The 26,372-nt window shown below is 39.4% G+C and overlaps 1 protein-coding gene across 1 annotated transcript in view; it reads right to left on the bottom strand.

Annotated features, from left to right (window-relative positions):
* The window catches only part of LOC136760251 (histone deacetylase 9), a 113,555-nt gene that overhangs the window by 69,241 nt on the left and 17,942 nt on the right, over positions 1–26,372 (bottom strand). The window contains exons 3-7 of the mRNA XM_066715561.1: positions 16,763–16,825; positions 4,108–4,349; positions 2,542–2,692; positions 1,199–1,325; positions 574–695 (exon numbers count right to left, since the gene is read on the bottom strand). Of these exons, the coding sequence (XP_066571658.1) occupies positions 574–695; positions 1,199–1,325; positions 2,542–2,692; positions 4,108–4,349; positions 16,763–16,825 (705 nt within the window). The remainder of the gene's footprint in view (positions 1–573; positions 696–1,198; positions 1,326–2,541; positions 2,693–4,107; positions 4,350–16,762; positions 16,826–26,372) is intronic.

Genomic DNA, 26,372 nt, shown 5'->3' with positions numbered 1-26,372 from the left:
CTGATACAATTAGCTGACGCTTGGAGATGTCAGCTATGTGACACTCACCATTGACCTCAAACCGCTAAGATTAATGTCTTTGAGGCTCATCTGCAAACATTTAGGCAGCCCCAGTCCTATATGGTTTCTTTGTCAGCTTCTTGTGGATGATACTGTCCACGTTTGTCATGACGGTACAGATTGCTTTGAGTCAGGGAGGTTTCTGAAAGAACAGCTGAAAATTCAATATGATACCAGATCAGATCTACCACAAAGATTATACACTAATAAACCACCACGAAGCAAAGGATGATCAAATACATACTTCAAATATTTTCACAGCAAGACCAGTTCACAAATAGGGTGAAAACAGATTCCTGAAAAGCAACGCTATCTTCAGAGTTACTGACCTGGGATTAAACCAAGACAAATGCAGAACTGGACAAATACCTCCCCACCTCCTTTGATGTGTCTTAACTATAACTGAAATAATCAAAGGCGAGAATGATCTCCCCACCAAGAGAAGCCAAACCTGACCAAACACAACCAACCAGCCCCCGAGACTGCGATCTGGCGCGAATATCAGTCACGTACCGGTTTTCCTCAGTGGAAAGTCGTCCTTGGCGTCCGTGGCAGTGGGCAGGGTGTATTTGTAGGTGGGTGACGTCCCACCGAGCGGAGGTGAACTGTGATCCAGCGACGTGTGATGGGCAGCCCTGCTCAAAATAAACCAGCACAAATTAACACCAGATTTCCCCTGTATGGACCTTTAATGGAGGTTAATGGAGAGGGCCGGTGAACTAACTCCTAGGCATCTTGCTCAAAGGCATCTGCACCCCCGAACAGTATTACTTTACAGTTCGTGTCTATGGGTTCGTTTTAGGTGTGCGCTAAAATGAAGCAACTATTGCTATCACTAAAAACAAAGACAAACATTGTTCCGTTTATTTATATTGCTGTAAAGCACTGGGACTTTAGAAAATAGAGTTGCGGTCCGTTGCTTTTGAGATGGCTTTCCGGTGAGGATTGAGTTTGCCAAGCAGAGATACAATCAACTTGGAATAAAATGCAGGAATTTCATAAACATAAACTTTCCATTGCAATGTTCATCCTTGTGGGCTTATTAGTTTGTATATTTCTTATAGATGTTCTTGATAATGACAGCCCTTCCAGCCTCTCGGCTCACAGGAGATGTCTGAGATTGTAAAACGTTACTCACGTGTACCAGAGCTTCGGGTGGCGGCTGAGGGCGTGGCTGATCCCATTCACCGCGGGATCTTTGGTGGCCGATTTACTTAATAAAAACTCTTGGAGTTTCTGTTTCACTTCTGTGCTGGCCACTGCACCTGTTGAGTTACAATCCCAGATCCCATTAGTTCAAGGTATGAGGATATTTTAATTAAGTCTCATATATTTCCAGTGAGAATCAAACTTGACCAGCTTGGCTATAAAAAAAAGGGCAGCGAGAATTCAGCGCAAGTCAGGTTGCAGTCTTGATATGGCTATGGCTCTTCCAAAAAGAGCAACAACATGCTTTCCAGCAAAGGATTAACCCATGAATGAACTCACTAATGAGTGAATGTCTCCCTCTTGTGGGCAGTTAAAAAGCCCAGCATTTAAAGTGCTGGAAGTCACCTTTTAATCACTGAATGACAGACCGATAAAGGATGTGTGCAGTTACAGCAGTGAAGACCACATTCATCATGTGCACACACAAACATCTAATACTCAAAACCATATGTCTGAACTGCCTGCAGGGACTCACATTAGCATCCTGAGAAATGTATAAGAGGCTCAACATCTTCATTATGTTGTTTTCCTATTAGGAAAAGCAGGTGTAAACACAGAGTGGGTGTCAATGCTTACTGAATAAGGTCAATGGTCAAGTGCTTACACCTGGGAAAAAGCTACAGTGGCTATAGGAAGTATTCACCACCCTTGGACTTTAAATGGGATTTTTCCCCTATTTGTAATACACAAACTACTCCACACTTTCAATGCGGGAGGGGGGAATAAATCACAAATCCAAAAAGGCTTAATTAGCTAAGTATTCACCCCCTTTGCAACAACCCTCCAACTAAATGCTTCTGAATTCACAAATTAAGCTGAATGTAGTCCATCTGTGTGCAATAAAAGTGGTTCCCATGATTTCAAATTAACTACACCTGTCTCTGTAAGGTCCCACAGTTGGGTCGTGCATTCAAAACAAAGATACTGTCATGAAGACCAAGGAGCTTTCAAAACAACTTTGGGGTTGGTGCAAACCCAACACAGCACATCCCCCAGGTAACCCCATCCCTACTGTGAAGCATGGTTCAGTCCAAAGGGGGTGAATACTTCCTACAAGCACTGTATAATATTAACATGAATGTCATTTATTAACACGCTTGTTGTGTAACTAAACGTTGACATAGAACAGAAAATGCGGTGTGTCGAGTAATGATTAATAAATATGTAACCATGTCACTAGTCTTGAACTTTGGATGTTTATGTCAACTTAGTTACACCGCCTGTTTGGAGGTGAGTGTCTCTACAGCCCACGGGTTTACACTAAGTCCTCACTTTCTCTGGTCCGGTCCTTATTCCTCAGCATGAGGAACTGCTGCTCCCGGCGATGTCTCTCGAGCTCCTGCTCCTGCGACTGCAGCTCCAGCTTTCGCTCTTTCTCCAAGATCTCCTGCTGCTGTTTAATGGCAAGAAGCTCCTGTTGTAACTTTGAGATTCAAAAAAGAAAGAGGGAACAAACAAAAGTGTTTAATATGGACGGAAATACATTGGTAGCTGTAGAAACTTTTATAAACAAGACTCATAATGACAAATGTTATGTAAGGGTGGCAGAATGATTATAAATTATTTTTGCAATCAAAGTATTAAAATTCAGAAATGGAAACTCTGGTGTTTATCTCTGAGCTTTCTATCAGTCTATTTTTAGGCGCTGCAACGTAGTGAAAGGTTAACCGCAAAGTTAGAATAACAACAGTCACACTTTTTTTTTTAACACATTTGGTTTCTATTTTGCTTTTAAGATGATGCTCTCTTCTGCGCAACCTCAGGTATTGTGAGGGCGAGGGGGCTGCGTTATCCCTGGGGGGAACCTTAACCTTCAGACTCCGCCGAGCCCAATGCATTTCGAATTTCCACTTTATTAGTACCATCTGTGTTGGTCAGCGTCTCTCTGATGTCCAGGAAAGATTTTGAAGAACTAGTTGATTTTTTTTTTTACAACTTAAATCCAGTTTAGGATATGACTAACAGCTGGTAAGAATACACTTGTCCCAGGTTTTAAGTTAGGGGTTAATTTCATCAAAGTACACATTTTGACAAAGCAATTCACTGATCATTCCTATCATTATGAATGAAAGATGTCATGTGATGCACAAATCTGGTACCAATAAGGCATTACCTCTTGTGTTGCTTTACAAGAAAATATGGAGTGAGTTGTAGGCATAGTCTAATAATCCATTAATTGAACAGAAGCCAATCATCATAGCAATAATAAATGACTGATTTAAACACATACTGCATGGAATATATAGAATAATTCTTTACTCAGCAAATGAAAACAATCCATTCTAACAGATGATTGATTTGATAAATAACTAAATTTAATGGAACTTAACGTTTTCTTTTATGTCTTCACGTAAAATGAAAAAAAAAGTCGGAAGCGACTTTTACGGTGATTGAGAATTAGATATTTATTATGAATCTCTCCTTCATCCCTTGGTGTTTTCCACTATGGTTATTTCATAATTGCTCATGGAAAAAATAAAGTGTATGAGCAATTCTAGCCTAAAGGAACTGTTGCTCGACAATGGAGAGAAATACAACTCTGTGGGTGCTTTTGTATAATTGAACGCTACCCGCCACAAAAATCTGCAAATGACAAATGCTTCAAATAGCTTTTTTTTATTTTTTTTATTCAGCATTCTTGGAAAAAAATTACATCTACTTGAGGCGTTTCAAACTGCCACATGGAAAGCCAGGATTGTCAATCACTACTTACAGCGAGAGAGGCCTTTTCTCTGTTTCTAAAAATGAAATAATGAAAAAAAAAAAGCTCACAAACCGCCAATTTGCACCAGCTACGCCATTTGCCGTGTCATTACCCCGCGCCCGTTCCCGCCTCACCTTGAGGTGCTCCTGCAGCTGGGCCTGGTGCTGCCGTGTCAGATTGTCGTGCTGCTTCTGAAACTCAGTGATCAGGAGCTGTTTCTGAATTTGCTGCTGTTTCTGGATCAGGAGCAGTTCCTGCTGCAGCTGCTTCTCCCACAGTGTGGGGTCCGCCACTGGCACCATCATCCGTAAGTCTGTGCGGAGGTCCAGAGGTGTGACCGACTCCAGCCCTCCAGGGACCTCGGGTTTGATCTCCACTGCGGAAGAGCCAGAAGGAGAGTTAGACCTGGGAGCAGATGTCGCAGGCCTGTTGTCGTACGCGCGAGACGGGTGATGGAGCCGGAGCCGGAGCCGGAGCCGGAGCCGGAGCCAGAGCCGGAGCCGGAGAGCTACCTCTGGCTCAGAAGACAACTGTAAATGCTTGTCTAAGGAGGGGAAGGAGGGAAAACCATCATGCATTGCAGAGGAATTGAACTAGCAAGCATTCCAAGCATTGCGTGTCTGCTCGGCTGTATTTCACTGGCATATTTCACACTGACCGCCATGAGCAGTCAAATGGCTGTGGTTGAAGTGAAGGGATGAACTTTGTATAGCAGCTTTCATCACAGCGAAGGATCCCACAAGCAGCAGTCATAAGGATCCTACACCCCACTCCAGAAAACTCAAAAAAGATCTTCTGCAGCTGCACAACACGACAGCCAAACCGTGACCAAAAATTCAAAGAACGATGTGTTTGCAAACACTAAAAAGCCTGGCGACCAAGACTAAATATGTTTCTCACGTAAATATAAAACAAACAAAACCAGAAGCAAAACTCTTAAGAAGGTAAGATATACTTAATCAGCATCACAATGAATAATTTGGGAAGCTCAGAAAAAACAACAACGTGTGAACATTGTATATATAGGTTTGTTTCCAAATGTCATCTTTTCAATCCAGCATTGTCTTTCAGAAGAAAAGACAAAACGTGCCATACTGGGAACTTCCACTGCATTTCATATACACTTGTATAAATTCTATGTTTTAAAGAAGTCTGGGCTAATAATGGATGATGAACTTCAAACAGCTTCCTGGAATGCAATATAGGAAAAAAGGAAGTCACAATCACCAAAGAGAAACTGAAAATTCTGCAAAACATTGCAGGAGCCAGCTAGGAACCAAGAGAAACATCAGTGGATTAAAAACACAAATAAAGACTTCAAATATAACGTCTGGACTGTTCTGATCATAGGAAACAGACAATTATTGTACAAGTCGTATAAACAAATAAAGGAACAACATCCGTACATATGGCACACACTTGGAAAAGCCCGGACTCAAACCAAAACAAAATGATCAGCCATTTGGCAGAAATAATCATTTTCACCAATTTAGTTTTTTTTTTTATGTGGAAATCCCAACCAACCTTGGCACACGAACACATAATACAATTTCAGAACCAATTTCCATGTACTCAATCAAACTCATTATACTGGCCCGGGTTCTGTTGTTTCAGACTGACAGCTCTAAAGCAACACGATGTTAATTTGATCAAGTAGTCATTCATTCTCCTGTTTGATTTTATTTTTAGGAGAATCTGTGACATTATTACAGATTGCTCTTGCGTTTCCCAAACTGCTCTTGATTATAAATAATAGCTGTGAGGGTACAAAGAAAATGGTGGCCCTTTTAACGCAATTTATTCAACAGCAATCCTCATTCCATTTGTCTGGACTAAATATAGCCCAGTTTACACAAGAAATCAATAGCGCTTTCTGGGAGCCCAGTAAAGGCATGAATATTTCATTGCGTAGCGAGATGACAATCAGCACGGTGACATTTCTGCGCCGGCTGAGCGTGGCCTCCTCGATGAGTCACAACTACCTGGACAATCGCTTGTCGCGTACCTGTCACACTCACTTTCTATTTTTAAAATTAATTTCTTTGAAGGTGACAAAGCTTTATCGCCACACATCCAGGTTGACAGGATAATAAGCCTTCTTTTTAGAGATAACGTTGCTTTTTAACTGTGGCATCTGGAGGAACACAAGGTTTGCATTTTGCGAACGATTCCTTCCTTAAGTTAGGGCCCCCGAAAGAAAGGAAAAAAAGAGGTTTAATTCCTTCTTTGTTTCATGTCGTTTTCCCAAACATTTCATTTCTTGTTTCATACCCTAATGTGCATGTTCAAAGTGAATCTTTTTTTCTGCTTACATGGAGATTTGCCACACTAAATAAATATCCAAAGAGAGAGGAAAAAAAAAGCTTCTATTTTCTCAAAGCAAAAGATATATGAGAAACTCAGGAAGTAAATCAATGTTTGCAGTGTTTGGTTCGGAATCAAACAACATGTATAGACAGTTCCTTCAAAGCATTTATTATGAAATCCTCTGCATTTTTATTTATTTTATTTCATTTATTTCATGTCTGAAAGCCTACGCAGTCATAGATCATGAAGGTCAAGGCTTCACATCGTGGATTCTCTGGTCACCCTCGACCCGTCCAACCCCAACAGTGCCCCGCAAATCGTTTCTCACCTCCAGGGAAAAGGCTCAGATTTAAACCGGATGAGGAGGCCTTTGCCAGTATGCCTACAGGGAAGCCACATTTATTGAATGAGTCCAATTCTAAATTTAGTGGTTTATTTCCATGGCTTTCAGTTAAAAAAATAAGTGAATATGAATATTCTTAGACACCTATTTCTCACGGATTGTGGCTTATTTGGAGTTACAGGATATCTAGATCTAATGATCATCAGTCCTAAGCCATTATCATTCGTGACTTCTTCAAAATACTCTCTCTGAAACTAATCTTGAGATTATTAAAACATTCCCTATTTGTAAACATGAGCTATGGGCTAGAGCTCATTCTTTTATAATCTCACTTCATCCATTGCTCGGGCTGATGTTGCTTTTGCGACAGGGGGAAAGACAAACTCAATTTATAAAGCTTAATGCTTTGGCCACAGCTCAGCCACGTCTCCCACTGTTTCCCGAGCGTGTGTCTATTAGGGACCAAAGCAGCGGGCATCGAGACTTCAAAACAGCCTTCTAGAAACTGTGGTGGTCAAAATAGGAAGAAGTCTTTCATTTCAGACCTGGCATTTGTACCATCATATTTGATCATATAATATTTTTTTCTTCTTGTTCAAGATGCTCCAGTGATACAACTGGGAAGCTGGAACTGTGGGCACATTTCTGGTTGGTAAAGGTGACCACTGTGCCATCGGTTTGCTCCTGGCAAAATTGGGCAAACCAGCTGTAGGTGTCCTTCCAGAGGCAGAACAAGACAAAAGTTTCAATCCAAAACTGTCTGAAATTTACATTCAAAGGTCACCGCTGCCATCTTCGCAAGGTGCGGTGAACCTGCCTCACGCACCACCTGCAGAATAGAGTTCTCCTCCGAGTTGTGTGTGCCCCATTATTCTCTACACAACCCCCCCCAATGAGTGTGTACCACGCTTCTCCATACGCTCGCTACGTGAGCAAGAGCAGAGAGGTTAGATGGCTTTGTGTACGCTCAGCCGGGCGCAGGTTCCTCATCTTTATCAAAACATCTGTAATTCTGCTTCGAGTAATAATTATAAATAGAAACACGAAACCAAGTGGAGCGGCTGCGGGCTGCGACCTCCCGTTGCTGTGGCAACCACGTCGACATAATTATGTTACTAGTGTAAGGATGCATGCAAGTTGCATTTCAAACAGTGTAACCCTTATTGTCTGCGTTTGAGTGCAGGATATCTGTACACTCAAAATAGAAGCATTTTCCTATAAATAATAATATTGGTATTTTAATTATTAATAATAAGAAGAAGTACTAGATCAAGAAGTTTATGGAAACTTCATCTGCGTTGTAAAACTACCGTTTTAAGACCGTTTACAGGGGTATCTGTAAGTAGTTCAGCATGCTAAACACCTTTTAAGGAATTGTAGCTTTAATGCAGCTTCATAGCTTTTCTCTGGAAGGATTTAAGATAGGGTATTTCATTTGACCTAACAAGAAGGTCAAAGGGCATGGTATAGGGCATTTTCAGATAGATCATGCATGGTTTTCTATATGTGTTCCATAATAATATGGAGAATCTGGAAAACCAATCTGCACCAAAAGTAATAGCAACCATTTTCAGATATAGTGCATAAAGTGCACAGTGTCATTTTGGTGGCTGAAGAACTGTAGGAGGAGATGCGTTTACACTAAGTGGTTGGAAACGAGAATAATAATAATTAAGAAGAAGAAGAAGAAGAAGAAAAAGCTGGAAAAATAATGAAGAAACCGAGAGAGAACAAGATCTGCATTTTGCAATGCAGATAACAACATCTAGTAAAGGCAATGAACTACACAGCTAATAGTGGAAGAGCCCAATTATAAAAACTGGACTTTTCTTCTATTGTTTTTCTGAACTTTATATCACATTTACCATATAATGATCAGAGGCATCTTGACATTTAAAGCTTTAATTACAGTGCACATGTATTCACAAAATGAACGGAAGTAACTTTAGTGTGACTGCTAATAAAAAGCAGGAGGAAAATATTTCATTCAATTCAGAGTATTGTGGGTTTATTGGATCTTCGGGGGCAGGATTACACAACGGGCTCATTTAACACAACTGGACGGATTCCAAAAAACTGCTTTAAAATTCCTCCTTCGAATCGCTTTAATTATTTATTTATTTATTTTGATTTTTAATGTGTGGATATCCAGGGAGTATATCTGCTCCACTAATTAATCTATACATGTCATTTAACCTCCCCACTCCCAAACCCCCTTGCTTTTTCAGAGAGTGCAGTGCTGTAATATTTAGTTTTTCTGTTCCCATCAGGACTGGTTGAAATTAATTTAAACATTGCATTTGATTAATATATTTCAGGACAATTACGATGTTGGGCATATGGAATACTCTAATATGTATAGACACCAGCACATTTCATGCATAAAAAGAAACAAAAGACTTATGGTGGGAGATATATTTTCATGTTTCCAACATATGTTTAAAATTATGATTGTTAAACTGAGCTTAAGCAGGAACAGACATATCCATGGGCTGATATGTCTTCAAGTCTTTATGCTTTAATGTAATTTCTCTTCATTCATACTTTCTTTCCTGCTTTCTTTAAAAAAATCCTTCAACATGTACCACTATTATTATTCACACAAGTAACATTATAGTTCCTGTTTGACATATCACGACAGCTACTAGTATTTTAAGTGGTAGTAGTAGATGTTCAGATGTAGTAGTAATGCACATCCATACGGATTATACTGTGTACATGTTAGACCTCTGTTTCTGAATGTTTGGAAGCTCAAATAAACAAATGTGCCTCCCTGCTGGACAGGAAGGTGTGATTACATCATCAGATTATTCCAGTCTGCAGTGTATCTAATCATTGTCACCCAATATTTCTCCACACATTCCCATCTGCACCAGTACGGCTCCAGACAGACCCACATAGACCCTGTAGACTGGAAGTCAGGCTTCAGAACCGTCCAGCTGTAACGTTCACATTTTTCTTGATTCCAAGCAACACTAAAAATACTGGAAATGCACACCACTTCCCCTCAACTTTAAAACCACTATTTCACAATTCCAGTTGAATTTAAAATGCTTCTCTTCACCTTCGGTGCGACTGCAGGGATTAACAACAAAAACTCGTCTTACACCTACACAATTAATACGGTCATCAACGCATGGTGAAGCTATAAACCTGTAGGTCTGATTCAACAGACTTTAAACCCCTGTTTCACCTGAAACTGTGCTGCAGGGCTGTGTTTACCACAATGCAATTCAAATATAATCCGGAGGCCTGAAAGAATCAACATCAGACTTCAAATGAACATTTTACATTCAGATTCTTTTCAACGGCTGATACAACAGAGGGCTTTGAATCTATGTTGTACTCCGGAAACAACAGTTAAAAAATAAAAATCATAGCAGATGCATTGCCGAGTTTTAAATAGGTTAACCCTGCACATCACTATTTAAAGAGACTGCACTTTTAAAAATGTCTCGCACCACACTTAAAAAAGACAAGTCACACATCTGTGCTGTGCTTCGTATTGTATCTATTCCACAGCAAAGAGCTTGGGGTGTGAGTATAAAGCACATTCACAGCGCATATCCAAAATAAATCGCTTTGAGAGTTTGGTAAAGAGGCAGTCCGCATCTCACACCTTTGACTACATTGTCAGAAGGCGTCTCAGTGTGTTGTTACATGTGTCATAGGATGTATTCCCTCCCTCAGACCCGAGATGGATCCATACTCTGCAGTCTGAGGTGGCCCTTTAACACAAATACGTTCTCGTTCCATTTGTTTCCCCCGAAAAGCATTTGACTTCTCTCCCTGCTTAATTTATCTCCCACAATAATCCTGTTTCGAAACCTAATAACCCCGTTTCCCCGGCAGAGTCTGGGTTCTGCCCTACAGCAATCAATACCATTCATATTCTCATGAATGATCATCTCCAAAAAGCTAGACAATAACAAACATAACCGTGTTAGCATTCTCAATAAGCCATGTATGTACACTGTCATCTATCAAAGGTTCTTTAAAGGAAGAGTCTGATTTCAGGACTCTCTAAATGTCAGATATATTTATGAAATTTAATATTTTAGTATGATGCATAATTGCCAATGTGGGAAGGAACAATTGTAACATCTGCAATGCACTGCGTTTTCCTTGATACAGGATTCTTTTTTTACCTCACTTGCCAGGGGAATAATGTTTTTAATTTGCAACTGGCAAGTATGCTGAAGGTTTGATTTGGTTCAGGACTTCATCATAAAACTCAGATCGCCTTGGCTGCAGCTGTTAAAAGTGAAGAATGAAATGTACAAACGGTTGAATTGATTTATGTATGAAAGACCGTTACTAGCACCAGCTTCTGTTGAGTGCCGTGTACAAGTCCTCTACACACCTGTACCGGGGTAAATAAAAGTGCCCGACCTCTTAAAATGGAAGAGATGTAGCTGCATCCGACTAAATCTGTCCCAAAATTACAGTGAAGCATCCACAGATATATTCTATTTTAATGTAATGCTTATACAGACTTTGGCCAGCACCAAATCAAAAGTTTTGCTTACCCACGGATCGCAAATTATAAACTTGTACCCCGCCGTGGTATATTTTATTGTCAGAGGCCACTTTTATACAACTTATAAAAAGCTTGATTGGGTAGAAGTTTGTAATTTGTGATTGGCCGGTAGGTTGATTCGGTCTAGGCCTTTGTGTGCATTGATTTCTATGAGGTGGCAGTCCAAGGTTTACCCACCCCTCACCTCAACATATGTATAAAGTTCACACCCTCATTTTGCACATTTTGCTGTGTCAGTGCCAGGCTGAATTTATCCTGAAATCATGTGAATCACTACCAGGCCACTTAACTTAAAGTGTGTGATCGTTAAAGAAGGTGATCGTTTATCAGCTAAATTAGGGGGTGGACTCATACAACCAAGCTATTTCAATTTTGATTTCAAATTAATTTTCTACACATTTCCAGAATAGCTTTTCTCCTGGAACTTGTGGGGTAAGATTCTGCCCTTCCTTGTCTGTATGGTTATCATTTCTACCTCACGCCACATAGAGAAAAAGAGTTTAAATCCTAAATGAGCTATTCATAGGAAGTGGAAGCCTGCTTATGATTTAATCAAAGAAATGGCCAAGTGCTTTTTACTTTGTGCCTGATACTGTGCTGCTTCCCTCATTTAAGAGCCCCTGGTTATTTTAGGCAGCTGGCATGTCTAAAGCAGGAAACATGTTTTTATTTTTAAGCCTGAGACATGTCACCAGAGCCAAGCTAAGCAACCAGTTTACAGGCTATCTGCTAACAGAGGGCCAGTTCCACCGCATGAGGCTAAAGTTACCACAGAAGACAGGCTGGTATCACGGGGCATTATTCATGGCTCAGATCAGGTTGCTACAACTGCCATTTCTGAACAAACGCTTGTATAGTAAAACACAAACGTGGACTTTCAGCTCTACGTCAATACGTCACTTGAAGGGGCATCCTTGGGTAACTCTGAAATGATCGATAGCAGTCTTATTGTTTGAGTTCAAGCTGAAAGGCAATGAGACTGAAATGGGTTTCCTAATTTCTAATCCCACATAACTGTATACCGTTTCTTTCTCCATCCATGAACCTGCCAGCTTTCTGTGTTGTCCAAGGCCTTGACTAAACACCTTTGAGGCTGCAAGTTCTGCCCATGACGATGGCCTTCTCACGCCAGCCGAGGGGAATGTTTTATGCTACGGTGTCAAATTTGAAAAGTCCCATAATTTACAGTAGCATCCTCATAAATCTCTGAAAATAACATAGAATTTGGTCTCCCTACTTCCTCTGTGCTGAGCTGAATTCCATGGAAAGGAGCCCAGCGCAATCAGGATTGAGGGAGGCAGGAAATGAAAGAATCCGTTGTGGACGAGAACAGCCCTCGCTGCAAACCAACTGAAGACGGATAACGTGCAGATCTTGGCCCCAGTGCACCATGGGTAAAAATGAAAAGCTTCTTTCTTTTCCAACACAAAAATAATGACAATTCCCATGGCATTACATGAAATGACAAGTGTTTCTTTCACATAGCAAAAGAGTTGAGTGTACCTCCGGGAGGAAGACTTCTTCCACCACCATTTTTTAATTGATTCAGTAAAGTTACTGGATGTTAAAGGGACTATGGGGAGACTATGGGACTATGGGGAGTCTGTACTTCTTCAAACATCTCCTCGAGTTCTTGCAATCCCCATCCTTATAAAAAATCAATGTGGAGTGCCATTTAAAAAAACGAAAACTAAATACGATAAACAATACGAAGGAATCTTCACAGTAACTATATCGCCTATGATCGATGTATCCTTCGAGTTCAGAAGTCCTTTTCACATGGGGCATGATTACTGGCCAAGGTAAGACATCAGCATGGAGGCCTCTGATACAGCAGGTGGCATCCTCTTCTCTGTACTGCTCATGTAAACCTCCCCAGCCGGGCCAGAGACCCTTCACTGGTGATTATGTCTACTGCTGGTCATGTCCTCATTCACATGTTGTGACCACTGCACTTTGTGATCAAACAGACGAGCACATGCTTCCAATTAGCTGGAGAACCTGTATTTCATTTCATTCACACCTAGGGCAGTGAGGTACCACAACGTTGTCCATCGATATTTATGATGTATGTTTAAAGCATTATTCAAATCACATTTACTCCTTGTTGATATAATTCTGGAGACTTTCTACTTGCTTGCTATATGCATAAATCCACCTCCTTGAAGAACCTTTAGGATATTTCCTATGAATAGAATATTTGTAGTAATATTTCACTTAAATGTTCAATTCGCAGCTGTGAAACAGTAGATCAGTGTCAGTTAAACCATTAACAGATTTTAGCAAATGCAACAAGTCCAAAGCCACAAAAAATGCCCGTCAAATGCCTGCCTAGAAATAGGTTTTGGATATTTTAATGCTAATGATAGTGCATCAGTCATATCAATGCTGAAGCAAGACTGGAGGTGTGGTACATTTTATACAGTCAAATGTTAGATAGTGTTTTCTCACCATATAATGAAGTACAATCTTGGGGTAAATAGTTTACAGGATAATTTCTAGACCTTTTCCGGAGAAAAACCTGTCACTCAGTGTTCCACGGCTGTAGCAAAATCTCCTCATCTGACCCTCTGACTGTGTTGCTACACTTTATTTCAACATTGTGTAGAAAATACTTTTCTGCATTTCTTTGGCTGCATGTGCTTGTTGCTGTACAGATGTATTCTAAAAATAAATCCTGCATAGAAAAGAAACGAAAGAAAGAAACCGAAAAATGAAAGAGTGCGGCCACTTATTAGTCCAACAAAAATAAAAAGCGCACCTCTTTTCATCTGTTGGCTAAAATAAGAAGCACTTCATGTTTATCATCCTAACACAAAAGCAGGACACAACAAAGGTTATTTCTGGACCACAGTGTAACAGGTGAAAATAATGAGTCCCCATTATCTCCCATGAAGAGATGTATTGTTATGAAGCTGGGAGAACATCCTTCTCATCCTTCTCAGAAACATGAAAGTGAAATAATGAAATGCGGTTTTAATTTTTAATTGCCTTGTTTAAAGCCCTGGTTGGCGGCAGATTTTTAATGAACACTTCTCCATGTCTGTAATGCTTCGGACACCCTTTGATGCTGTTGTTTGTCGCTGAACAACGTTATTTTTCCCTTGATTCGTGTATTCGGTTACTTCACACGCAAAGAGACGCTAACGCTCAGATTAATTATTTCTACCAGACGATTTTCTGATGTCTGCCGTGTTGTTTTTTGACTTTCCCACATTGAGGAGGAAGATGTTTAATGAATTTTAAATATGCTAATATATCAATCTGATGCGACTGCCTCCCAGAGATGGCCAGGCGTTTCTAAACGACTAAAGATTCGGTTCCACAATTTGAGAAATTAAACAAACGGCAACAAAAAGTAACTCCTCTGAATAACTGCCAGGCCCGGGCCTTGTCCTTAATCTGTGTTTCAGTCGGCAGTGTCTGATGGATGTGCAATGGTCGACAGAATCATCTGGACCAATCATTGCATCACCCTCGTGTCAGGCAGTGGGTGTGTCAATCTCCACCTCAGTGATATCATGGGTCTACACTTTTCCTCAGGAGCGCTGTGAGTGCCGAAGAGTTTCCTTCACACGATAATATAATTAACCATTATAACATGTAAAGCCCTCTTAATATGCATGGCAAGTCCATCTCCTTTTCATGTTTCTCAGAAAACGAAATAAAAAGTAAACTCAAGTGGTATTCCCCTGTACTGGTTCAAACAGCCATTTTTAAATGGGTCAGACCCGTGATTAATCACATAACTTTCATCAGCTAACATGTCAAGCAAGTCTTTTCACATGTTTACCTTTACACAGGTCCATATAGGTAAAAAAAAAAAAACCCACAAGTTGCTGCCGCCACGCTTCATCAGCGGCTCTGATGGGGGGTGTCACGTTCCCCCGGCCTGTGGCGAGAGCTGCTGGTTTCAGACAACATTGCTCGTCTTAATTTAAACCGCTACAAATAAGACTGAAAAATGACAGAACTCAGTCTCTATAAATAACTGTTCCGGTGTACAGTTATATTAGGAGGGAGCTCAGATGGAATGATAACGCCTAACCGTCTAATCTTAGCACTGTAATGCCATAAGCTGAAAATAACAAGCCCAAGAATAGCTGACCCACAGAATAGGCAGTGCGCTTGAATTGTCCACACAGATCAAAGCCTGTAGTTAACTGAAGGAAGAAGAAAAAAAGAATCCCTCGTTTTATTGCTTCTCGAAAAGACATTCTCGCGAACCAGTTCACCAGCACCAGAGAATCAATTTGAAAGGCAAGGAAACAGTCCACTTTAGCCGATGGAACATGTCTCCAAAATTCCCTAATTGCTTGCTTTTCTTGAATCTAAAAAAAACGTATTTGTCACTCCAGGTTTCAACTTGCATGCAGTTATGAGTCTGTGAGGCGGAGTGGAGCCCATGAAACGGAGATGCTCTAACACTGAAAATGCCTAAAGGCTGATACAAATAATAAAAAAACTGCTAAAAAAGACATTCCTATCTAGTCACATCCCTACAGAGAAGTCAATTCAAACTTTATTTGATTCTAACACCGTACTCCCACTGCACTGTTTGACATTTCAATTTCCCCATCACCATTTAAATAAAAGCCCTTCAATGCAGCAATGAAATAAGTCAATGCTATTTCTGTGCAGAACTGTAAACCTGAAAATAAGAAAAGTGCAGCATGACTCATTTTCTGATAATAAAGACATAGTGTTGCTCACAGTGATGTCACTCTCTTTTCTTAGTATGAAAAGCATGCATTCTAGTGTACAACTTCTACACAACGCTTTGAATAGAAGAGCCACACAGCGATCTGTGCGTTTTATTCATCTTCCGTGGGTTTCAAACAGTTTTTTTTTTATGCTGTTCCGTTTCTTTGTGCTATTTGTAAAGTTGCATACATCCTGCCACCCCGAGACAACAGTTTGCCTCGTGAAACGGTACTGGCTTCCTGAGACAGGCTTTAAGCTTCGAACAGAAACACTAGTTAAAAATGCAATTGAATAAGACCAATCCAGATCAAAACTAATTATGCATGTATTTGTAATTCTTCAATGTAACATCAACTTCATTAACAAGAAATGAGTTTCAATTTGACTGTAATACTGCTGTTGTTGCTGTAACTTAAAAATAACATTACAAATTAATTGTAGTGACATTGGCTTGTCTACATAACAACAATCTTTTTGCTTTGAATTTTGTTGAAGGCTAAACAAATGTTTGAAATGAACACAAACAGCCTGCTTGTAAGGTATTAAACACAACAGGGCATAATAATAATAATAATAATCATTATTCATGTTATTGTTGTTACCCCTGTATTTCTGTATTTCTATCTTAGCATTTAATCTCAAGAACATACTCACTTGCCAAAGCAGTTCCAAAGGAGCAAAACCAAACCAGAGAAGCTTCATCCAGATCTAATAAACACTCAAAAACACAGAGCAAAGTGCACAGCAGCATCTGTGCACAGTGCCATACATGCTGCAAGCAGCTGAAAACATCATAACACCTTGAAACAGAAAGCAGCTCCCCCACAGCTCCCCCAAGCAGCGTGCCCCTGTACACAGAGGTCTCCGCTGAATAAAAACAAGCGTCGCCGGTTACCTGGGCTGATCATGCTGTGCATTCTGTGCTGAGCCAAGAGCTTCTCGCGTCCAGAAACCCCATCTGAGGAGAAACACAATTCACTCTCATAAATTGTCTGCAGCATATTCCAATCAGTCCCCACTTCAGCCACGCGAGAGACGCATCACAGCCCCACTCTGGCAGGCGCGGTGGACTGTCCCTGGCCAGGCAGCCGCCCGGGGGGAATTAGTTCTACCTTCTTTATTACACAGAGACAGATACACAGTGTGTTAATTACTCTCCTCTATCTTTCTCTGCCTCTCTCGGCGTACGGCAGAGGAGAAAAATCACAATGTAGATAGTGTTAAAGGAGCATTTTGCCAGGGTATTTTTAGCTCCCTGGATCCCAACAGGATGACAGCTGGCAAAAAAAAAAAAAAAAAGAAGAAAAATCTGCAGCTCTGACTCTAGCTTGATGAGAGCGAACTGCTCCCTGCTTTCTCTCTCCTTTCTTTCTCTTTCCCTGTTTTTAAATGGAAATAGTAGTTTATGTTTTCCAGGTACCCAAAGGCTTCTCCGAGGATTAAGTGAAATCACCCACAGCTCTGATAAGTGCGCTCTGCCCCTGTTTACTCTCCTCTCGCGGCGAAGTTGGCTGCAGCAAGTGATAACTCATTTACATATGAATCAACAACATCGTGGCTCGCAGGCGACAGAAATAGAACAATGGCCGGCCCGAGCCAAAAATAGGTCAGGCATGGCAAGGGGATTGGAGCGGCATTAATGCATTTAAAAATACCACTGCAAACACAGCTGTCTGTCTCCGTCTCGCAGGCAGCCAATTCTCAAGATTGGCTTAAAGCTGCACCATTCTTGTTGTTGTTGTTTTTATTAGTATTATTATTAACTGGCTTTTGAACTATGAAATGGACCCTGGTTTATGGGACATGCAAACATAACACATCATTTCAGATTCTGTATTACAGTTTTCTAATTAAGTGCCTTTATTAATCAAGACAACAACACTTTCTATTCATTACTAATGTGCCTACCATGCAAAGACAAAATATACACATCAATACAGGTGAACAGCATTGGAATAAATACTATTTTTCGCTTTGGAGACAAAATTCTACCAGTCACTGCATCGTGTTTGTCTTTTTTTATCACTCATCTCATGTTTTAATAGCCATTCACCAATAATACCTGAGGGGAATTACTCCAACAAACATGAATACTTAGAAATACTAATGTTTTTCACACTGAATTATGGTAAGATCTTGGCGTCAAGCATCTTTACAAGACAAATAGATTACCTTACATTAAAATGTAACAGTTTAAGATACACAATGTTGTGCCTACCGGCATTAGTGTGTTATGCTGTGTCCTTTTTTTACACAGACTGTAGTTCGGTGTGGTGATTATTCTTATCTATGCAGATTTTCCCTTTGAAGATTATAGCATTAACATTTATAATTACTTTCACTGCAATTATTGAATCCCTAGTGTCTGCCTTTAACTTTTTAATATATCTATCTGTGAACAAACCATCTACCTACTGTTAAAGAGTCTGCAGTGTATCTGTACAATCACACATGTCTCTCTCTTCACCAATTCTACAACACTAGGGAAGCGACTGGACACAATCTGGAAATTAAATTAAAAAACAACGCCAGGGAGTCTGATATTTCTTCTGTAAAAGTTAATTTGGTGATTCATTCTTTTCTGAATAGCTCATTCTGTAAAGTGCTTTATGATTTTCTCTATGAGACGTGCTATACAAATAAAACCAATTGATGTTATTATTCACTTGTGAGCAATACAGTTGAATTTTAGAGTGGAAACTGAGAAAAGAGGTATCCAGGATTATACAGTAGATCCAGCTGTATCCTTATATAGAATTCCAAAAAGCACGTACTAACTATATACAATTTATATTGCTCAAGAAATAGACCAAAGCAATAGTTCAGACACAGAAGCCATTAATTAAAATTCAAGAACACTTCAAACACATTCATGACGCATTTGAGTGCGGCTAAGTACGTGTATCACCACACAGTCATCTTGAGTAACCAGTAACACAAGCAAAAACGCACAAACAATGGCAACCAGCGAGCGACAGAAAGATTTTGTACATCGCATTATTAGGGATGTGTGTTTGACTACAGATGTGGACACAAAACATTTCAAACATGCTGAATGTAAGCCTCAAAATTTTGGCTCAGTCTTTATCTTTTGCCAAAGCAAAACTTATTTATGAGGATTTTATATACAGATAAAATGATGTACTACTTTAAAGCCTCAGATAGGAGGTGTTATATTTTACACATTGTGGGTCTTGAGCACAGACTGAAAAGGCAAAAATGATTATATCGGAGCTGCTGTCACAATCACGAAACCCAAGATGCTGTCACCATCTCCCCCACGTCTAATTGGCACACATTGCAACAGGTCAGGATTTAGGACTAAATTTAATGTTTAGTTTTCACTTTATTTACATTCAAATGTATTATTAGTATAATTTGAAATCTAAGATGCCTTAAACTGCTTCTATGAAACCGTATGATAAACCAAACTACAGGATGTACAGTATAAATGTTGCTTTTGAATTAAATGTAACTGCCTAATGTCTTAAAACAAAGGCTCCAATTCAGATTAGCATTCCCCAGACTTCGACAGCACTTGTTCAAGGCACGTTTAGGATTGCGATTAGGGTTTAACTGACTCGTCATTACGGATATAATTGACGCGCAAATTAACGTGCTTCTTACTTGGACGATCTAACGAGTCTGAATACAAGTGTGTCGGTTCATGTCATAATATGTTAACAAAACTAGGAAGCAAAAACTAAGGCTGTCCAGCAGTTCATGATTTTAGACCCCCCCACTAATCAAGATCCAAAAATAGAAATATGTGCTGCATTCATTGTGATTAATTCAGTGTGGCAGCCTGTCGACCTTGGATAGCTGGCAAATTTCACTTACGTAATTGGTGAATTATGTAGAAACACCATGTATCTATATGCAAAGCCACTTTTTCTTATACATCTGTTGAAAATCCCTGCAGAGTACTTGTGACCTCCAAAGCATTCCTGCCGAGATCTGTTTGATTTGTTTAGGGAAGGTAAATCACAGTTGACATAAAACATGTACTTGTACGTATTCATTCCATCGTGTCAGTTGTGTATATTTATTAATCAAATCTATGCATATTCAATCAAGTAAAACATCTAGTAAATCAGTCTGAATCACAGCTTCAGAGTGATAGACAACTTTGGTCCTATTGCAATGAACTATGTCCAATTTTGTATGATCCGTTGTATCAGAATTCTTCATTAGTCTTCTGTACTATGCAAAATCGTTAACATAATAGGCCAGATTACAGCTTGTCAAAGTCTTTAACCATTCAGGCTTTAAACACACTCAGCAAAGCATCAATGTACTTCAAGGGAGAAAGTTGTCATAAGATTACCACATTTGTCAATTATACCATACATTATATCCAACACATGACGGTACTATAAAACCGTATTTGAGGTAATCTTTATATAAAAACCACAGATTCTCATAACAATCCCCTGTAGGTGCCGCTGAATAGTGTTATATAAATGTTTGTGTTTAAAAACATGAATTAGAGGGACGTGCGGCATGTTGAATCCCTGGTCTTGAATTTATGATCAGGCCCGCGACAGGGAGGAGAAAACGAAAGAACACGCGCGATATAGTGCTTCGAGTGCTGTACCTTTAAATTCTACATCTTTCCACATAATTTGACCTGTCCCCCAGCCACATGCAGTGAACCAGCAGAGCTATTTTTAGCTCTTGTGTATGTGGAAGGCAGTCTGGTAGAGCTGGGAGATGCATGGTTTTCTGTATTGTTTTAGCTGGGCAATCGTTCTATAGTCTAATCATTTTATCACAAGAGTGCCAGAGAACGGAGAGCATCCATCCATCTATCTATCTATGAATGTGTCCTCTTTGATTCTTAAAGTGACACAGAAGTTAGGTCAAACCAGTTCTAGCAAAGAAAAAACTCACTATGCATGTACCACGGTTTTCAGACAATATCGCACAACAACACAGTGATTCATAATAGGAGAAACCAACATATATATAGAAGCAAGCAGCATTTGTCTTGCTTCTTGAGTAAACACAGTCTCATCCACCATAAGCAAAGTTGACACCCTCAGAGCTTGTTGCTGCGCTTGTTCGGATGGAATTTTGCACACAGTTTAAACCCCGGCTGCAGCATGATGTTTTAAGACGTCACGAGCTCGAGAACACACAGACAACAACAGTAAGTCAATGTGACCTATATCGTCGCTGAAATGCCACAGCTCTAGATAAATACGTAACCGCACACAATAAAGACATGTTATGTTGGTGAAAATGTACATTAGGTAACAGAAAAAGGCCACAGCGCTGACTTCACAGGCACATTATTTTCATCTGTGATTCATATGAACTTTAGATGCAAATAACAAACAGGAATAGCAAAGAAACATCAACGGAAACTACAGGTTTGCATTAGATAGGATGGAAGTTAATTACCTTGAGTAGAAACAATGAAGGTTTTTCGAGGAATAAATGAATCCCAGGTGGAGAGTAAGTGGGAACATCTGGCCTTACATTTGGATCTTCTAGAACCCTGCTACTTGATCTGTAAGCGTGGCAATTAAGCAAGGAATTTGGTCACACTCACTTACAGGAAAAAACTGAAAAACACTGCAATACATACTTAATTTAGACCAGTGCCCCCAACCTGTCGATCGGGATTTACCGGTGAATCTTGAAGCCTTGAATAACTCTTCAGAAAAATGTCAACTCGCAGCCAACCGGCCCCCGGCTCGACATCTCTGCATGACTTTGAGTAAACATCAGTAAACATGTAAAGTAGATCTTCAACTTCAAAATGTTTGGGACCACTGGTTAAGAGATGACTCTTTTGTCATTTGTCTCGGTTATTTTATAGTGTTTCCTTATCGACTATTTGTGACTCTCATACCGAAACTGGAGAGATGGAAACAGACACTCGCTTCACCCTCTCAAGTTGTGTGGAGGCTTGAGAAAATGCAAACAACACAAACCATGTACACAGCTTGGGCTGTTAGATATAATAAAAGCAGAGTGAGACCCCAAAAACTCCTACAGCACTTTGGGAATTTTACGGGATGATTCCAAATGATCCTCTCTGCCTACGTAGCGGATATTCCCATTTAAAATGACCGAAATGCATGAAACACAGACATGGGCGAAGGTGTCATCAATGTCTTGTGCTCTGTTGGTGTTTCGGATTACTCTTCACCTAAGAAAGGTGCCCAACAAGATGATGATCATTTCCTCTTTGTGCCGTTAACCTTGAGCCAAAATAACCGCAGACGCCCTACCCTACTACTCCGCACTTTACGAATATCGGTGTGAGTACTTTAGATCGTTAGAGGGATTAACCTACACTTTTTATTTTTAACCAACTTCCTGAACTAAACAAAGGATAGCGGGATTTGAATTAGAAGCCTGATCCTCTCTCAAATCACAGCCACTTCAGAATATCCTTTATGTGTCACCATTTGCCCTTGTCTTCTTAAGCCTATTAATGCATCTAACCACATAAGTCAGTGAATTTGCTGGCACAGTTTGACTTTTAGAGGCAGCCAATCAGCCATCTCCATCACATCAACTACAGGGGACGAACAGCCAAGCGCTCAAAGCGTTTTTTTAAATAAAGAAATAAAGAAAGAACGAGGGTTGCGGTACACAGTTACCAAAGGTTAAACCACAATATGTGCTGTATTAGATGCAAGTTTTGCTTTGAGAGTGACAGTCATTTGAACTCAGAATGTATGAGGCTGAATATATGGGAATATTAAAGACAAGCTCCTGTTTTGTCACCTATGATTGTAGACTTAATCTCCTGGTGCTGGAAACCATAATTAATGTTTTGTATCCAACTGGAGTTGGATAGATCGTTGAGTTGGTGCCGATACTTGGTACCGATACTAAATTGGCAGCTAAATACTAGTTTATATAATCATTGGTTCCCACTGTAGTCCCTGGAGAAATATGGGTCCATCCATCTCAAAATTATTAGTTATTTTTTCTCGAAACCATAAAAAGAGGTTTAACACATGGAATATTTGAGGATATATCATTTAATTGTTTTTGTGTTCACAGTCTTTCTGGATTTCACCTTCTCAGGATGATCTGATATCTTGTTTGAACCCATATTTCCTAGATATTTTTTTTTTAAATAGACACACAAATGTTGTGTCAAGCGTTGTGAAATGATTCACTATAAATAATGGCTGCCAAAGCTTATACACGCCTGCATCGGTGGTTTCCCATCATTTCAACTGAATCTCAACAACAAATTCCATGGCTGCTAAGATTAAGTAAACCCAGGTCACAATATGGTCCTGTGTATGCACTGGCTCTCATCCTAAATATATGTTAATAATCATAGCTCGCTTCTGAGAACCCTGCAGAGCGTGTAACTTAATTATATCTGGATTCAATAATTGTTCTACCTCGGAATGATACACAAATAAACAAACAAAACAAACATAATAAACGGCTTCCAAGCAGCACAAAGCCATTTGTTTTTATCCCCACAGCTTCATTATAAAGCGAAGTGATGTTTGCATGTGTGTGTTTTTTTTTACAAAGTTAAGGTCTCGCTTCGATTCCCAGAACAGGCAGAGGTTTCATCATGCTGCTTAGAGACCGGAGTGACGATTTCAGCTTTGTCAGGTAAAAGGTATTACTTCAATGCAGGTTGCTAAGATACGGGTTCTATGAAAGCACCTGGAAACGGGAAGCGTTTACGTCAGTATTGCTATCAGTGGGCAATCCCCCAGCAAGCTGGAGACATCCCAAGTGCAACCACAACCTGCACTGGGAATTGCTGCAGGACTACAACATACAATTGTGCCAACTTGCATCATCTCGGAAGATCCAGCATGGCATGTTTAAAACCAATTTACTCTTAGCCCAATTGAGTTTTAACCCATTTTGTACTGTATCATCCTGCATAGAAAGATAGAACAGTATATATTGTACTTGAAACAATATTGCATTTGCAAGTTATGCCAATTTGGTATTATGTGTAAAAAGAATATCACATTTTGAAGTTCACTCCCTATCATCTTAGTAGACGAATGATATTTCTAACAATGGCAGCGTCATGTGCATCACATCTTTAGTGGAAAGAGATTCTCCTTACAGTTCAATCGCTAACCAGTAAGACGCACCAAATCTGAACACACTACAAAACTGGGAGGGAAAGCATTGCATCCCAGTGAGAGCAGGAACCATCAAACATGCTGTCGTGACATAAGTGTTCCCTGATTATCTGTGATATGCTAATTGGGAATTGAAACCAGTGGATCAAAGGCTGGTGCTCCTGCTGGGAACGTGGGGAAAAGCACCAATATTTTGTCATTCCAAACTGCCTCTCCTTTGCCTCTGTCAACCTCGTAAAAAATACAAACACATCGGAATTGTTGTTTTAATGCCAAAAACTAATTAGTCCTGCCTTTGCGATGTGTGATGTGAAAAGAGTTCTCCTGCTAATGACTTGCATTCTCAGCTTTTATTAGGTTACTGAGTCTAGCTTTCTCTGGAATTTCCTGTTGTACTTTCTGGGTGATACAAAGTCAGCTTTACAGGTTGTATCAAGTAACACAGAAAACCTTTTAGAAGGCGATCTTTTCTGGTTCATTAATTTAAAACAATATTTGGAACTTCAGCTATTCACTCCATAATTAGAAGGAACTTCAAAAATGTATAGAAATACTGACTATTAAAAATATTAAAAATATAATGATATATCTATATACACTATACATTATATATGTGTGTGTATGTGTATATATATATATATATATATATATATATATATATATATATATATGTGTGTGTGTGTGTGTATATATATAGTATTTGTATATGGTATATAATTTGCCACCAGTTCTATAATGAAGATTATTATACCTGGTCATTGGTATATACTAATACTAATATATAATTTAATTAATTATGGAATGTAAAGAATAAAGGATTTATGTTCATATTCAAGTATCACATGTTCTTGTCATATAATCTGCATCATTTCAAATGATGGTTGTTACATTAAACAATAAGGTTGTGACCATTTTAATAAGGTAGAATCATTCAGAAAAAATACAGGGGAGATCTGAGGAATACACATTTCAAGTATCATGTTCAGTCAGAAAAAATATTACAGACGACGAATCTTTATCACCCCGATCCTTTTCTGTAATCTCTATAATTTCTCAGACACCAGTTATAACATTTCCATTCAAGTAAGCATTTCTCCGAAAAAGTCCCACCGAGTTCAATCAGAGATTTTCACTCCCTAGTGGGGAATTCATAATGATTCATGCCTTGATGTCAAACTCACTTTAAATTCTGATGGCTGAATATGCAACTACCGTTAAGAGCTCGTTGTAGTTTCTCTTCTTTATTAACAGTTTTCTCATCCATTCAAAAGGAGTCCGTACACAGATGTATAGCAAGAACAAAAGGTCCGTTTGTCTTTACACAAACTTTGAAATTCAACAAAGGATGGCTTGCAGTAGCAAACAGAACAAAAAATACATCATGATAGACAGAGAGAGAGATGGACAGATACTATGGTTGTAGCATTATTGCAGGAAATATTTGCTAAAATATTTCAGATTCTCATAAACCAGGAAGAATAAATTACTTTTACAGCCGAGCACAGAGTGCTCACATAACACAGATGCAGAGAAAACACATAAGTCAAGGTCAGACATTAAAATGCCACTCCGGGTCACAGGGAGTGGAGCTACTTTATAGATCTCTACACAAACCTCATATCAACAGTAGTACTGAATTGGACTTATAACAGCCTTTAAACACTTTCTAAATGATTGTGTGCTTTAAAGTAAGTGAGAAACACAAAAATATATAATACCTAATTATTAAACTGAAGACACCCAGTACAACAACATTTCTCAAATCTCAAATCAATTCAAATGCAGCCTATAGCTTGTAGAACTCCAGTTTAGTCAAATACCATTACTGGGTATAAATTAATACATTTGAATGATACTTTTATGCTTCATACTGTCTTGCCTCATTTATTGTAAATAAAATGATTATTGCCATAGTTTTGGGTCACATTTGATCATGAATGATAAAGGTATGGTATCAGTTTAAGTCAAATCTTGCATCACTCTTTTGTTTGCAAATAAGATAATTACTTTGGGTTTTTGTATGTTGCAATCAGTTGTTGTGTTACTGTACAAATACGTTTAATTTGTTTCCAATACATTCATCCGTCATTTATTGATCAGACTCTTCAATAACAGCACACAGTGCATCACTGGCAATAAAGGATGACTCGAACACATCAGTGTTTGATTCTTGTTCACTCATCCAACTGATGTATGTGTTTATTTGTGGAGGAGACCATTGATTTATTGCTTGGGAAGGATTGTGTTCAACACCACTCTGCACAAACGCTGTGAATCATGTTCTTCTTACACTGAAGTTAATGAGAATTGTATGCATTGCAACTTTTCATTTTCGTTTCTATGTTATTCAGTTAACCCCCTCTCCAACTGCACCTCTGGCACCTTGCCTCACACCCCTTCTAAGTCAGAAAT

The sequence above is a fragment of the Amia ocellicauda genome, chromosome 10, assembly GCF_036373705.1.
Source record: "Amia ocellicauda isolate fAmiCal2 chromosome 10, fAmiCal2.hap1, whole genome shotgun sequence".
Lineage (NCBI taxonomy): Eukaryota > Metazoa > Chordata > Actinopteri > Amiiformes > Amiidae > Amia > Amia ocellicauda.
Note: the sequence above shows the minus strand (reverse complement) of the source record. Positions and strands in the feature narration are given on the sequence as shown.